General features: G+C 47.7%; 1 protein-coding gene across 5 annotated transcripts in view; it reads right to left on the reverse strand.

The window, feature by feature from the left end:
- The window catches only part of LOC108293984 (tyrosine-protein phosphatase non-receptor type substrate 1-like), a 124,400-nt gene that overhangs the window by 73,911 nt on the left and 34,810 nt on the right, over positions 1-15,679 (reverse strand). Inside the window, exon 1 of one of the 5 annotated variants that reach the window (XM_037733686.1) lies at positions 6,282-6,585. The exons of the other annotated variants lie outside the window; for them this stretch is intronic. Coding sequence (XP_037589614.1) covers positions 6,282-6,351 — 70 coding nt within the window. The 5' untranslated portion in view covers positions 6,352-6,585. Of the gene's footprint in view, positions 1-6,281; positions 6,586-15,679 lie in introns of those variants that run through there. 5 annotated transcript variants of the gene reach the window in all.

Consider the following 15,679-nt stretch of genomic DNA (forward strand, 5'->3'; position numbering starts at 1 on the left):
CCAGGTCAGAGAATTCCTGTGGGACCCAGCAATTCCACTTGTGGCTCTATGCCCAAAAGAACTGAGAATGAGTCTCCAATAAGTATCTGCACACCCATCTTCATGGCAGCGTCATTCACAATAGCCGAACGGAGGAAGCAACCCAAGGGTCCATTGACAGATGAATGAGTGGGTAAACAAAGCGTGGTATATGCACATAATGGAATATTATTCCGCCTTAAAAAGGAAAGAAATAATGTCCTTTAGTTTCATCCATGTTGTCCCATGGATGAAACTAAAGGACATTATACTAAGTGAAATAAGCCAGACATGAAAAGATAAATACTGCATGATTCCACTTATATGAGGTATAGAGAGTAGTCAAATCCATAGCAACAGAGAGGAGAATGGGGCTGGGGGATGGGGGAATTCGTGTTGAATGGGTGCAGAGTTTCGGTTTTGAAAGATGAGACGGTTCTGCTGTGGATGGTGGTAACGACTGCGCACTGAGGGGAACGCGCTGAGTGCCACTGAACTGCGCACTTAAAAACAGTTAAAATGGCCAATTTTATGCTGTGTATATTTTACCAGAATAAAAAAATTTACACCCAAAAACACCCCAATGAAAGCAAGCCTAGCTCAGTCCTCTCCCCTGCTCCATCTTCCTGAGGCTCTGGTTGTACACTCCTCACCCTGCATCCCCACGCCACCCCATGAGTTCTGCACCCCACTTTCCTGCCCCAGCTCCTGCCCCTCCCCTCGCTCGCTTAGCGGCAGCCCCGCTGGCCTGTTCACTCTTTCTCTAACCCACTAATTTCATGCCACGCTTAGGGCCTTGGCACCCACTGCCCTATCTACCAAGAATCTGCCCGGATATCTGCAGGGCCTTTTTCTCCCCACCCTTCAGGTCTCAAGTCAAACATCTTCTCTCCAGAGCTGCTTCCCTGACGCCCTGGACTGAGGGCACCCCTACAACCCACTCCTTTCCTTCTCTGTCCCTTTACCCAAATGCATGTCTTTCAGAGCATCCGTTCATATCACCACCTGCAAGAATCCTTCAGCTTTGTCTGCTGGCTACTCTTAGAGTGCCAGCTCTAGAGGATAGTAGGCACTCAGTGAATAGTTATCGGATAAATAGAGGATGGTCTTATTGATGTATGATACATGCTTATGACACACGTGTTATGTAAATATACGGGAAAGGCCTGGAAACATGGCCACCAGCATACAGTGGTGAACCGCGGAGGAGAGTGGGCAGAGGATGGGGAAGTGGCTGTCAAGGGGCCCTTTCAGGGCTCTCTCAACTCAGCTGTTGCAGGAAATGCTTACCATGCGGATCATAGTTATGTGATTTTTAAAAAAGAGCTCTGAGATATATGCTATGTCCCATGGAGTGTCTACGGGTGACTCTCCCCAGCCTCCCAACTACCCTGCGAGGGTGTTGTTACTCCTACTGTCCTAAGGCGTGAAGCTCATTCTCCATTCCCCAGAGTTACTGTGCTCCTGCTGCACACTAGGCATGGTTCTGGGCTCAAGAGACACCAGAGTGCAGAAGCAATCCTGCCTTCATGGAGCTTACACTTTAGTGGGCCAGATGAACAATAAACAAATACTTAAAGCAAGTCTGTGGCGCAGGGAACAGAATGGAGAAATGCAGAGTGAAGGGGTGGCGAGCAAGGGAGGCGAGTGGAGGAGGTTTGCAACTTAACAGCGACACCAGGAAAGCCCTCACTGGGATGGTGACGTTTAAGGCCTGAAGGAGGTGGAGGAGTGCTCTGATTTGACTGTGTCTCCTAAAGCTCGTGTGTTGGAAACATAATGCTCAATGCAACAGTGTTAAGAGGTGGGACCTCTTAAAGACATGATCAGGTCATGAGGACGCTGCCTTCATGAATGAATGGATGCTGTTATCACGGGAATGGCTTATTGACAGAGTGGGTTCCTAGGCCAGGCATGGTGGCTCACACCTGTAATTTCAGCACTTTGGGAGGCCGAGGCGGGTAGATCACCTGAGGTCAGGAGATTAAGACCAGCCTGGCCAACATGGTGAAGCTCTGTCTCTACTAAAAGTATAAAAATTAGCCGGGCATGATGGCAGGCACTTATAACTCAGGAGCTACTCAGGAGGCTGAGGCAGAAGAGTCACTTGAACTCGGGGGGTGGAGGTTGCAGTGAGCTGAGATTGGGTCACTGCATTCCAGCCTGTGTGACAGAGTGAGATACCATCTCAAAAAAAAAAAAAAAAGAAGAAGGGGAAGAGGAGGAGGAAGGAGGAGGAAGAGGAGGAGGAAGAGTAGAGGAAGGAAAGAGAAAGAAGAAAGAAAGAAAAAGAAAGAAAGAAAGAAAGAGAAAGAAAGAAAGAAAGAAAGAGAGAAAGAGAGAAAGAGAGAGAGAGAGAAGGAAAGAAGGAAGGAAGGAAGGAAGGAAGGTAGGAAGGAAGGAAGGAAGGAGGAAAGAGAAAGCAAGCTGATTTCTAATAAAAGGATGAGTATGATTCCCTCTCTCTCTTTCCCCAAACCCTTTGCCCCTCCACCTTCTGCCATGGGGTGATGCAGCAGGAAGGCCCTTACCAGATGCAGTCCCTGGATCTTGGACTTTCTAGCCTCCACCTCATGAACCAAAGAAATTTCCATTCTTTATAAACTACCCATTCTGTGGGATACTGCTATAGCAACCTAAAACGGACTTAGCCAGGGATTTATCCAGGCAAAGGCAAGTGTGGAGGGCCTGAGGTGGGCACATCCCTGGGGTACAAGAGCAATGGCCACCACGGCTAGGACATGTTCTAGGGGGAGAGTGGTGAGCTTAGAATGGGGAAATCCTTTGCCTCACAAGTAGGAGGGCAGCTGAGAGCAGCATCTTGGGCCTGTCTGACTGTAAAGTCAAGCTTTTAACTGCAAAGGGCCTGACACTCTTTCTAGTGAGGAAAGCCAGAAAGGGTGAGCGTATGTTATTACCAGGCATTACGCCAAGCACTCTGGGGAATCACATGGGGGAAGTCCCCACCCTTCTGGGGCTGCTGCTGCAGCAGAGAGAGGAAGGGAAACTGAGAAGTCAGCTAAGAGCCTGAGCAGATACTATAAGAATCCATCATGATTGCTGTTTTCCGCTTCTCTGTGTGTGTTGGTTGTAGGGGGAGTCTAAGCATGTGTACGCACAGCGTGTGAGTTCCTACCTCTGAGTGTGTGTCTGCCTGAGTGCTTATGGCCGCGTAGGGGTCTTGAGTCTGCTGGCCACAAGTTAACAGTGGCTTACCCAGCCCTCCCCATCTGTGTGGATGCCAGTGAGGATGGGCATCTTCGTCTTGTCTTGGTGTTTATGCATCCCTGGGAAGGTATCCATGTTCATCAGGGGGCATGTCCAAAATGAGTGTGTGTCATTGCGCTTGTGTTTCATAGATCTGCACAGCCGTTCAGAGTTCTGTCTCTGTAGACTGACTCTCTGGGTTGGAATCTAGGTCTGCCACTTACTTGGTATGACCTTGGGCAAATTACTCAACCCCCTCTCTGCTTCACTTTCTTTATCAGTAAAATGGGCATATTAATAAAATGCACCTTATCAGGTTGTTGAGAGGATCAAATAAATGAATCTATGTAAAATGCTTGGATTGATGCCTGGCACATACTAGGAGCCACATGTGAGCTGTTGTTATGTCAGGGCTCTGTCTGCATGTATGCGTCTGTCTGTGTCTGGTTGACAGACACATGTCTGTCCCAGTTGACATGCCTCATAGCATGCAAGTTGTCATGTCTAAAACACACCTTACCTATGTCTCTGTGTGCACAACCTCAGTCTTAGCCCTTCATGTGCAGTGCCCAGCCTCCCCTCTGCCTGACAAGAGCAAATGTGGCTGTCTGGGGTGGGGACTGGAGGAAGGGCCAGCAGGAGCAGGCTCCTGCCATGACCTGGCCAGCTGGACTTTTCACAGCCCAGTGACTTTGTCCCTCTGCTCGGCCAAGCGACTAGACAGGCAGGAGAAGGAAGCGCCCCTCTTCCAGGCTGTTCCCAGCCTATGCCATCTCTATCCCTGATCACAGGGATTGGGTTTACATGCCTGATGCCCCTCGGGATTGGGAGACCCAAGACAGCAAGGTCAGATCTGAGCCACCTCTGGGTCCCCACAACATAGCTGTCACTGTTAATGATGACTAACACTAAGGACTCGCTGAGAGGCAGGCACTGTATTGGTTCTGTGTTGATACATGGCCTAACTCACATCAGTTCCCTGAGATAGGTCCTCCCATTGTCCCCACTTTATGGGTTTGGAAACTGAGGCAAAGAGAAGTGAATTGTTTACTTAAGTCACACAGCTGGTAAGTGGACAGACCAGAATTTATGCTGATTAAATACATATTAAGTGACCAAATCATTGAATGAGACACAGAGGAGCAATGTTTGGGGTGCAGTGAAGAGATGGAGAACAAGGTAGAGAGTAGTTCTGACAGAGGAAGGGGCCAGCTTGGCTCCCTGCGGGGAAACCCTGGGGATGAGAAAGAAAAAGTGGATAGGGCCAGATGGTAGGGGTCTGGAAGGCCAAGTAGGGAAGCTTGCATCTGAGCTGGCTCTGCTCTTCAGAGACCTGGCCACAGTGAGGTGCCATGGGGACTGGCCACCTGGATCCTTCATTGTGAATAAATTGGTGAACTGAGCTCAGGTCTCTGGAAGAGCTGGTAGCTAAAGGCAGACTAACAGAGTTGGTTAGAACAAAAGCTCTGCTGTCAGTCTGAGGTTGGAATCCCAGTGCCCCACCCCCTGGTCACCTCCTACTATTAAACCTCCACTTTCTCATCCAATTCAACTTGTTAAAAACGTTAAAGTCATTCATTATCCCAATGTCTTACACATAGTACTCAACAAATGATCATCCACTATCAAACAGGGACTTTCAAATAATGGTAATATATAGATGAAAGGATGTAGCAGAAAAGGTGGACAACATGCACAAACAGATGGGAAGTTTAGGAAAAGAAAAGAAAACTATGAAAAAGAAAAGAAAGAGAGCTGACTGGAAATGCTGGAACCACGCTCGAAAAATATAGTATCAGAGAGGAAGAATTCTCTTGATGAGATTAGCAGCAAGCTGGACACAGGGAAGGAAAGTGAAACTAGGTGATGGGTCAGCAGAAATTCTTCAGACTGCAAAGAGAGAAGGAGAATGAAAATGGACAATGTAGCTTTCCTAGATTTGTCAAGAAGTTTGAAGGCCAGTGTCAGACACATTGTGCTAAGCGGTACCATTCCTTCAATCATTTAATGGGAGTGCATTGAGCTCCTATTATGCACCAGGGTTCATGGTGCTGGAGTCTCAATGGTGATCAAAAGGACAAGCTCCCTGCCCTCAGGGACCACATAACCTAAGGGGAGGAGAGGGTCAGACTCCTAAACAAGTACAATACCTACATAAGTGTGTTAGATGGTGTACTAGTCTGTTCCCATGCTGTTAATAAAGACATACCTGAGACTGGGTCATTTATAAAGAAAAGAGGTTTAATTGGCTCATGCTTCCACATGGCTGGGGAGGCCTCACACTCATGGCAGAAGATGAATGTGGAGCAAAGTCACATCTTACATGGTGGCAGGCAAGACATCTTACGTAGGGGAGTTCCCCTACATAAGACAAGCAAAAGCGAAGCTGCTCACCTGGCCGCTCCTGCCAGCAGAATCTTGTTGCCCTTGTTGGGTGGTGGTGGCTGAGGTCCATGTCCCAGAGCCCCGCCCTGCAGGCTCCTCACCTGGCAGGCAGCCCACGGCAGCTGCAGGCTCGGAGTCATTCTGAGCAGCCCCCAGCTCCACAGCTGCAAGGCTCTAGTTGTTGGTTTACTCAGAGACAGCAGATTCATCTAGAGAAGCTGGTCTGGACAGCCCCAGGTGCCCTCATCCCGCTCCCTAAACACTAATGGAGAGGGGAGGAAGGCAACCTCCTCAAGACACCTCGACTCATGCCTGATTCCTGCCCCCTCCCCACTTCACAGCACTGCCCCGTCTGGCCCCTGCCTTCCACCTGACGGCTGTCATGGTCTCCTGCTGGTACACCTGCATCCGTCCAACCCTCTCCCATCCACCCCAGTAAGAGCAGGAGCGGGCCTTTCTGAAGAGTGTGACACTGGCACTCAGCAAGTGCTTAAAACTCCACCATAGCTCCCCTGCCCTGCCCAGGGATAACATCTAGAAAGTTAATCGTGGCCTTCAAGGTCCTGCGTGATCTGGTCCCACTCTTCATGGCCTTCTTGTCATGAAGACCCCGCCGCAGCACCTGCCAGCTGTACGCTGTGCCTGAAGCCCCCCTGCAGAGCTTTGCACACTTGCTCCTCCAGGTTGCTCTAGCATGGAATCCTCTTCCTGCCCTTCTCTAGCCGGCAAACTCCCACTCATCTGTCACCTCCAGGGTCAATGCCCTCTTCTCCAGATGGCTGGAACTCACCCCAATCTGGACTCCCTGGTGGCTCCCACAGCTTCCTCTGCTGCCCTTCCTTATTCAGCTGCACTATATTGCAAGGATAAGGACAACACATTGGCAGGTATGCCCCGCCCCCAGTGTCCATGGCAGACATCACTAAACAATCAGGGCATTCTTCCCCACTGAGCCTGGATATGGCTCATTGAGCATTCTAGAGCTCTAGAATCTGAGCATTCTAGAGCTCATGATAATCAGAAAGAGGTCAGGTGCAGTGACACACCTGTAATCCCACCACTTGGGAGGCCAAGGTTGATGGATCACCTGAGGTCAGGAGTTCGAGACCAGCCTAGCCAACGTGGCAAAACCCCATCTCTACTAAAAAATAAAAACAAAACATTAGCCAGGCGTGGTGGTGGGCACCTGTAATCCCAGCTACTCAGGAGGTTGAGGCAGGAGAATTGCTTGAACCTGGGAGGCAGAGGTTACAGTGAGCAGAGATCACGCCGCTGCAAGACCCTGTCTCAAACTAAATAAATAAACAAACAAAAATAATAAAATAAACAGAAAGAAGTAGAAAGACCAGTTAAAACGGATTTTTACATCCCCAATTGCCTATCAATTACATACAACACACACACACACACACACACACACTCTCTCTCTCTCTCTCTCTCTCTCTCTCTCTGTCTCCTTGCCTTTAGTCCATGGCTTCCCGGATGGCAGAGTTAAGTGTCTTATTCATCTCTTTCTCCAGAGGGCCTGAGTAGGTGCTTATAAATCCAGCCCTGACACCAGGGAGACATCTGGGAAGAATGTCACTGACAACTTGGCCCTATTGCCACATGTCACAGATGTGAAAACTGAGGTCCCTAGAGAAGGCATCTGCCCAAGCCAGATGCAGAGCCATTCAGGACCAGAACCTGATAGCCAACCCCATCCTCTTCCCCTGCCTCCCCACCTCCTGCCCCTGCCACCCCCATCTCCATCCCTCTGTCCTCACCCCTTGCCCCTTCCCCCATCCAGCTGATGCTCTCTGGGCTACTTGGAGCTTCTTGCAATTTCCTTTGTGGCCAATTGTAATTAGCATTCTTTCCTGATCTATTTGATGCAATGTGTCCCTCAGGAGGAAATGCAGAGACCACTGGGTAGATGTTCCAGGAACCGAAACCTTTGCCTTCCTTCTAGATTCACCTCCTAACTCTGTCTACATTAACAGTATGTCTAATCTCAAGTCAAAAATTTAAGGTTTATAGGGTAGGGGCTAGGCTTGTCAGCATTTCCCAGTGATGTCTCTTGTCCCACGATAAAAGGATTCTGCGGACAGTATGTTCTGGAAATGCTACATGAGATTTCCGCCTCTTGAAGCTTCACATTACACATTTGGGTATAAAATAATCTAAAGGAAGCAAAAAGAGTTTGTCAAACTTTGCTTAATCCAGTTCTTCAAACTTATTTAACCACATAACCCTTTTTCTCAAAGTTCCTGTTTGCCTCTCTGTCAGTTATCATTCTTTTAGTTGCATCAGAAACTTGTCAAGCTGGTTTCTGCAACTGGAAGAGTACGTTAGGTTTTGTGACTGAAAGTCTAGAAAACACGAGGTTCTTGGGTAGAGTCTGATCAAGGCCTTGGCACCATCTCTTGGGAATTCCCTTGTTTCTCTATTCCCCCTCCTGTATACTTGTAAGCTTCATCCTCAGCTTGGCTTATCCCATAAGAACAAAATGGCTGCAGCAGTTCTGGGCATCATATGCAAGTACCCCACTGCACACACAAAAAGGAGGCTTCTCTTTGCACAATGGGATGTCCTGGCTCTATTTAGACCATGTGCTCATCCCCGAGCCAATCACTGGGCAAGAGAAATGGGCATCAGCCAATGAGAGCTCAACCCTGGGATGAAATCATAATATCTTCCACAAAGCCTATGACAATGTCCTCTTTCTAGTGATACACATCCCAGTCATCTCAGCTATCCTATCCCATTCTTTGCTAAGGAAACTGATTTGGGCCCATGGCACTGGTGAGCCACTTATCTCAAAGACAGTAGGCCCCTAATGTGAGCTCTAGGAGTGAATCTTGATTGGTCCAAAGGCCATGGTAACCTTATTTCTCTTCACCAGTGATTGGTTCAGGGATGGCCATAGGACTTGGTTCTGGCTAATGAGATGTAAGCATCTCCTGGATGGGGCTTCTAGGAAAGCTTTTGCCTTCCTGGTGCAAAAAAATAAACTTAGATGGCATGTTCCTTTGCTCCTTTACCTTTCCTTCTTCTTCATACCTGGAATGAGGATTTGATACCTGGAGGTATGGCAGCCATCTTAGGACCATGAGGCAAAAACTTCAAGAATAAATGCCACAGTCCCAGAGATTGCAGAACAGAAAGATGGAGCTTAAAGGCTAGACAACATGGTTGGGCAACTGTGCATAGCTGGCACTGCTATCTCTTGACATCTTATTATGAAAAAGTGGATTGGAAATGCATTATTTCTTTGAGCCAAAGACATTCCTAACTGACACAAAGCCAAGTCATTTTTTTGTAAACTACGGCTTATGAGAGCCTTGACACACAGCCTTGAAGACACAGCTTGAGTTGCTCTGAATTCCCGATATTTTCATAAACAAGTTCTACCCAGGGATGTTATAAGAAAGCAGATTGTCCAAGCCTTGGCATCCACCCCAGCAAAGAGTTGAGTGTTCCCTGTGTGAGAGGGGCACAGGAGTCACGGGGCAGCAAGCTGGGAGCCACTTTCCCATCAGATCCCATGGCGGAGTGTCCAGGTTGCTCTGAAGTTTATAGAGGAAGCTATGACAGCGCCAACTCGAAAGCACATGAATTCAGATACTGATTGAGATGCAGCAAAATCTATCCAGAGCCTTAAACTTGTCTCACTCTTCTTATATCCTCCTAATCTTACTTCTGAGCTCTCTTGTGAGAAAATGACCAAAAATAAATGGAGAAAAAGCCAGGAACATGATTTTCATTACAGCTACACCAAAAAAACTGGACAAATCTCAATGTCCTATTATAGAGGAAGGATTTGAAAACTATGTGTTCGGTAGAATATTACATGATCATGAAAAATGATGTTTGCAAATTTATATTATAGCACAGGGAAAAAGCCAGCTGTAGCATTTTATATATATAATATATAATCTTGATTATAGAAAAATTGCATGGGGGAAAAATAAACCATGAAATAAAGACACTAACATGGTAATAGTGATTATGCTTGGTTATAGTTATTACGGGTAATTTGTTGGGGAATTTTTCCTGCTGTTTTATATTTTCCATTTTACCTACATGTTCCACGTTTGTAAGCATAAAAAATAAAATTGGCTCTTCTTTTTAAAGCTTCCAGGACCCTCCAACTTGTGAGATCATTGCTGCTGTCTCTCCAATAAAGCAGGTAATCAAGGGCTGCCCAGAGCTGGTGACCCCATTCTGCCCCAGGCCAAAATAAAAACAGCTTCCAACTCCAGCATATTTGATTAACAGCTTGAAATTCTTTCAAGAGACAAAATGAATGGTAGGGAAAGGGGAAGATCAACACCCTATTTTTAAATGGTGACGTGAGCTTGCAGGAACTAAAGGCAAAAAGAGGTACATACCATTCCGGGCCTTATGCAACTCTATGCAAATGGAACAAACTCTCTGGCTAAGCAAGAATTCCAGGTCTGAGCTCCCACCTGGATCCTGGGTCTCACTGAGAGGGAAAGGAAGCAGGGAGAGGGGGGCATAGTGATGACCATCATTCATTGAGCACCTATTAAGTATCCCACTTGCAAAGCATTCTCATGGCCTGGTGCTCTTCTGCCACTCATCACCACTTGCAATGAAGGTCACATTTCATCCACCGTTTGCAGGCAAGTCAAGCGGAGCTCTGAGAGAGAAGTGAGGTGTCCTGTGCACCGTCACAGTGGGACTGGCTGACTCCAAAGCCAGTGGTATCTGGTGACCAGGTTATGCAGCCTGGGGTACAAATGCATGGTGCCTCTGGTGGGGTCTAGGGTCAGTCCTCAGTGTGGAGGAGACAAGATATATATAGGCTGCTGGGACCACAAAGCACGAAGGTCTGGAACTCCCGGATGCAATGTTGGACATGCAGGTGGAATGCTTATAAGTCCCACACAGACTTTGGTCCCCAGCTGGCCTTTACACTCACTGGGCCTGCAACATGCCCCTTGCAGACACCTACTGGCTCACTGTAACTCCCCGGTCAGCTCTCTGCGAAACGGTTACCTTATCAGAGGCCCCAGCTGACTACGCTACCTAAAAGAGCATCACCTGCTTGCCTCTGCCGGCTCCAACATCTCCATCCCCCGCGCTTGGTTTTTTTTGCATCATCGTGCCTGACACCTCTCGACTTATTACATATGTACTTGCTTATTGACAAGAAAGCCCGCTCCGTGAAGGTAGGCAGTTAACTTTTGGGTTCGGCTCTGTGTTTTCAACACCTGGCACATACTTGGTTGTTCAAGACATACGTGTCAAATGAATTAATGAATAAATAAGTGAATTTCAACTTTCCCAGAGCCTAGTCACACAATCTTGGACAATGACCCAGCAACAATAACGATAACATGATTATTAATGACACATCATTCTTTATAACTAACATTTCTGAGCACTTTTTTTTTCTTTTTTTGAGACAGGGTCTCACTGCTGCCCAGGCTAGAGTACGGTGGCATGATCATAGCTCAATGCAGTCTTTATCTTGGGCATAAGTGATTCTCCCACCTCAGCTTCCAAACAGCTGGGACAACAAGCACACACCACCATGTCTAACTATATTTTTATATTTTATTTCTTTTAGAGATGGGGTCTCACCATGTTGCCCAGGCTGGTCCTGAATCCTCCTTCCCCTGACAGCCAACGTGCTGAGATTACAGGCGTGAGCGAGGCACCCAGCCCTGAGCACGTATTTGTACATTCCTTTCCTCATTTGATCTTCACATCAATCATCTGAAGCAGAGAACGTAATTATCCCCATTAGACAGCTGCAGGGACGGAGGCACTGGGAAGGCAGGTGCTGCCCAGATCAGATAGCGTCACTAGCAGAGTCAGGACTTGAATCAAGCATGTCTGATTCTAAAACCTACTTGCCTACCCATCCTGTGATGCCCAGGTCAATCCCGCCCAACAGGAGGGCAGGCGCTACATCTGCCTTATTCATCACCATATTCCCAGTGCCTGGCGCCCGGTGAATTGCCCTTGGAAAAGGATGAGAGAAATCGGTGGTTCTGGAAGTATAGCCCCAGGACCAGCAGCAGCAGCACTTGGGAACTTGTTAGAATGCTGATTCTTGGTTCCCATTGCAGACCTACTGAATCACACTGATGCATGCTACAAATGGGCAAACGTCCCCAAGCCTGATGTCCCATCCCTAAAGCAAGGCTGAGAGCGTCCATGGGATCAGAGGGCAAAATGAGAACGTCAGCGAGCTCCGACCTTCCAGGGGTTCGAGCTCTCCTGATTCCTTCCCACAAGCAACTGGAGGACAAATTTTCAGCTCTAATTTCAGGCCTTTGATTTCGGCCTCATCTGGGCAGGAAGATGCCAGCTTGTCAGAGAGAGCGGGAAGCTGGGAGTGATGGAGCCGGAGCAGGAGGATCTATTATTAATTACCATGTAACATTGATTAAGAGCCCACAGGGCACCACAGCTGCGAGGAGCTCGGGAGAGCCTCTGCTCCTGCCTGGAGGGGAAAATGATTAGCAACATTATGAAAGGAAATATTCATCCTGTAGCGGCCCTGAGCAAACACCTCCAGGGAGGGAGAATTTTCCTCTCCCAGCGATCTTTCTTCCTGGAGCGGGGAACAGCTGCCTCCATGGCCTGGGATAGACTTGTTGGGTCAGGAAGGTGAAGAAGCTCACCTCTAACCCATCTGCAGGTGTCAAGTGGATTGACAAGTCAGAGTGCAGCTCTAGGGGGCCAGAGATGCCCAACTTGGCCTCTTGACAAAGCTGTTCAAGGGGGCAGGATCTTTCTGATTGTTCGAAAGAAAGAGGCAATCTGGATTTGGATATCAATTCTCCTAATTTTTAAATGTGGTTAAGACAGATTCTGGGTTGGCAACTTCTGCAGCTAGTCAGCTATCCTTATCACATTTAATCTTTCAACAACTCTGTCTTTATCTTCTAGATGAAGACACTGAGGCTCCAAGTGGACACTCACATAGCAAGTCAGTGGAGCAGCTGGGATTTGAGCCTACATGTGCTTCCTGAACCTCTGCTTTCTCTACCGAATCACCCCGGTATACTGAGGTCTCCTGCTCCTGGTGTTCCGAAGCCATCCAAACCAATTCCAAAAGGTGTATGACTGTTGCCCAGTCCAAGCTACGTCCCTCCAACAGGATCACACCCAGATGTAACATAAAAACTCCTCGTCGGGCAACATGTATGGATGTGTGAATTTGAGTACCTGACCACTCTACTGCCCACTCTGTGCTCCTCCCAGAAGCTTCAGTGTCAAGGAGCTGGCCCCAAACTCCCAGTGGTCCTGCTTCTGACCTCCTTTGACCCTCATATTTATTTCCAAGAGGATCTAGTGGAATTAACCAGCCAGTCAACTCTCCCTTTGCTCCATGAAACTATTTTTTTCTGCCACTGACTAGCTGGGAAGCCTTAAGCAAGTCTCCAGCCTTCTCTCAGACTCAGTTTCTCCATATGACAAAGAGGACTGTTTGGACCCAGGGATCAGGCTGTGGGCATTATTCATTCTATGGTCAAGCCACTGACCAAGTCATTCCTCAACTCCAGAGTGAGAACAGGGACTTCATAGGTGATAATGATGATAAAAATGATACCAAAATACTAGTTAACAATTTTTCATGCCACCTAAGTGCCAGGCATGGCATGTGGATGGTCTCATTCAGTCCTCACAGCAACCCTATGAAGAAGGTGGTCTTCCTAAATGCCATTTCACAGAAGATGAGACTGAGGCTCAGGCAGAAAAATGACTCCAGCGCTTACACACAGAGCCTCCACTCCCATGTCCACCCTGCGCCCTCCATCATGTCCACGAAATGTAAGGTTTGTTGGCTCCTTCTAGATTTCTCCATCTGGAATCCAGACCACAACAGGTCCCTGGGGGCTGAACAAGCTGCTCTGTTTCCCAGGAAACCATTTGGAGCCTTGAGGACCTATTAAGGAATTCACAAACTTGGGGGAGAGTTTTAAAACAGGTATAGCTAGCCACAGATCCCCAGGGAGGTAGCAAGCTCCCTATCCCTGCAGGTGTGCAAGATGAGACCAGGCAGTACATTTGGTGGAATGCTGTAGCAGGGATTCCAATGCCAGATGGGAGGCGAAGAGGATGAGCTACATCAGTGGCTTTTTGGGGGAAAAAAAAAAAAAAGACTTGTTAAGAGCCAGACTGCCTGGATTCAAGTCCCTCTTACCTTTCTGAGAGATATTGGGCAAGACACTAAACTTCTCTTTGTTCAATTTCCTTACCTTGAAAACAGAACTAATAATAGTACCTACTTGATTGCATTACTGTGAGATTACCTAAAGTAATATGAGTGGAACATTTAGAAGACTGCCTGGCACATGGTAAGTCTATAAAGTGTTAACTATCACTTTTAAACGTTTTATATTAACTTTGGAGTCCTGTCTTCCATTCAAAACTTCAGTGGATACTGACGTTACAACAAATAAAACAAAGAAAAGCTGCCTGACCTGAAGAAGTCAGGGGCCAGGAGCACTGGAGTCCCATGAAATCTGACCCCCTCCTGCAACATCCTCAACACTACATCAAGGGTCTGTGGGGCCAGGTGACAACAATGGCCCAATGCCACCACAGGCCCTTCCACCTCAGTGGCTGTGTCCTCGATGTCAAAATCCAGTCTGCTCAGGCCTCTCAAAACTGTGGCATTCAGCTGCCACGTTTCACAGATGGGGAAACTGGGGCCTAGAGAAGACTGCTAAGGTTATCAACCAGTTAAGAGCCAAGTTCCCTCTGGAGGTTTCTCTGCTGCCTTTCCAGAAAAGTAAACCGCAACCACAACAAGGCCACAGTCCCAGTGCAAACGCCACTGCCCCTCTCGACATTACCACAGACGGACCCGGAGAGCCTCCTTAATGCCCCGCCCTGGTGCAGGACCTCCCACTGCGGGAAGCTGGTTCAGAGGAAACTTTCTGCTGAGACATCAGCAAGAGGAAGAAATTCATACTTAGGGAAAGGGTAGAGGGAAGTAGGATGAGGCTGGAGGTGGGGGGTGGGGGCAGCCCAGCCCTCTCAGAGACACAGAGAAGCTTGATCAGCCCTGGCCCAGCTCCAGACACCAAAGCTGGGATCAGCAATCCTGGGAGAGCCCCCCAAACTTGCCAAAATGTCCCCTGCTCCAGGACTCTGCTGCTCTGTTGATAAGACCCATTTTCCAGGAACATATGATCGCAGACCACCCTACCTGTGAGCGTCTGACAGGAGGATTCCATCTTAGTCCTCTCCGGAGAGGCCTGTAAGACCCAACCATCGGGGTCCAGACTCTCATCATATGGAGGGGCACTGACCCGGACTAGAGCTTGTCTAAAGTTACACAGCAGGTTGGGACAGAGCTGGGACCACCCCCAGGCATTTGAGGCCTTACTGTTTTCACTGATGTCAAAGTCTTATCTTAGTAACCATAGCCATGATACTAATAACCACAATCACAAGATATATATATATATATATATTTGTGGTTTTGATAGGAAAAGAATTTCCTGATTTTTTTTCGACTTTCAGGTTCAGGGGTACATGTGCAGGTTCATTCATACAGGCAAACGTGTATTATGGGGGTTTGATGTACAGACCATTTTGTCACCCAGGTACTAAGCATAATATCTGATCGTTAATTTTCCTGCTCCTCCCCCTCCTCCCACTCTCCTCCCTCAAGTAGGCCCCAGTGTCTGTTGTTCCACTTTTTCTGTCCGTAAGTTCTCATTATTTACCTCTCACTTATAAGTGAGAACATGCAATGTTTGGTTTTCTGTCTCTGCATTAGTTTGCTAAGGATAATGGTCTCCGGTTCCATCTGTGTTCCTGCAAATGACACAATTTGATCTTTTTTATGGCTGCATTGTATTCCACAGTGTATATGTACATTTTCTTTATACAGTCTGCCACTGGTGGGTATTTAGGTTGTTAAGAGCTATGTTTTTTTGAGTGCCTACAATAAGATGGGCACTATTCTAGGTCCTTCCCATGATTGAACATTTCACAGATGAGGAAACTGAGACATGCTGAAGTTACAGAATGTGCCTGGGACCACACAGCTGGTACTCGGTACAGTGGGGATTCAGATCCAGCAGCCTGGCTT

The sequence above is a fragment of the Cebus imitator genome, unplaced genomic scaffold, assembly GCF_001604975.1.
Source record: "Cebus imitator isolate Cc_AM_T3 unplaced genomic scaffold, Cebus_imitator-1.0 Scaffold18, whole genome shotgun sequence".
NCBI classification, from domain to species: domain Eukaryota; kingdom Metazoa; phylum Chordata; class Mammalia; order Primates; family Cebidae; genus Cebus; species Cebus imitator.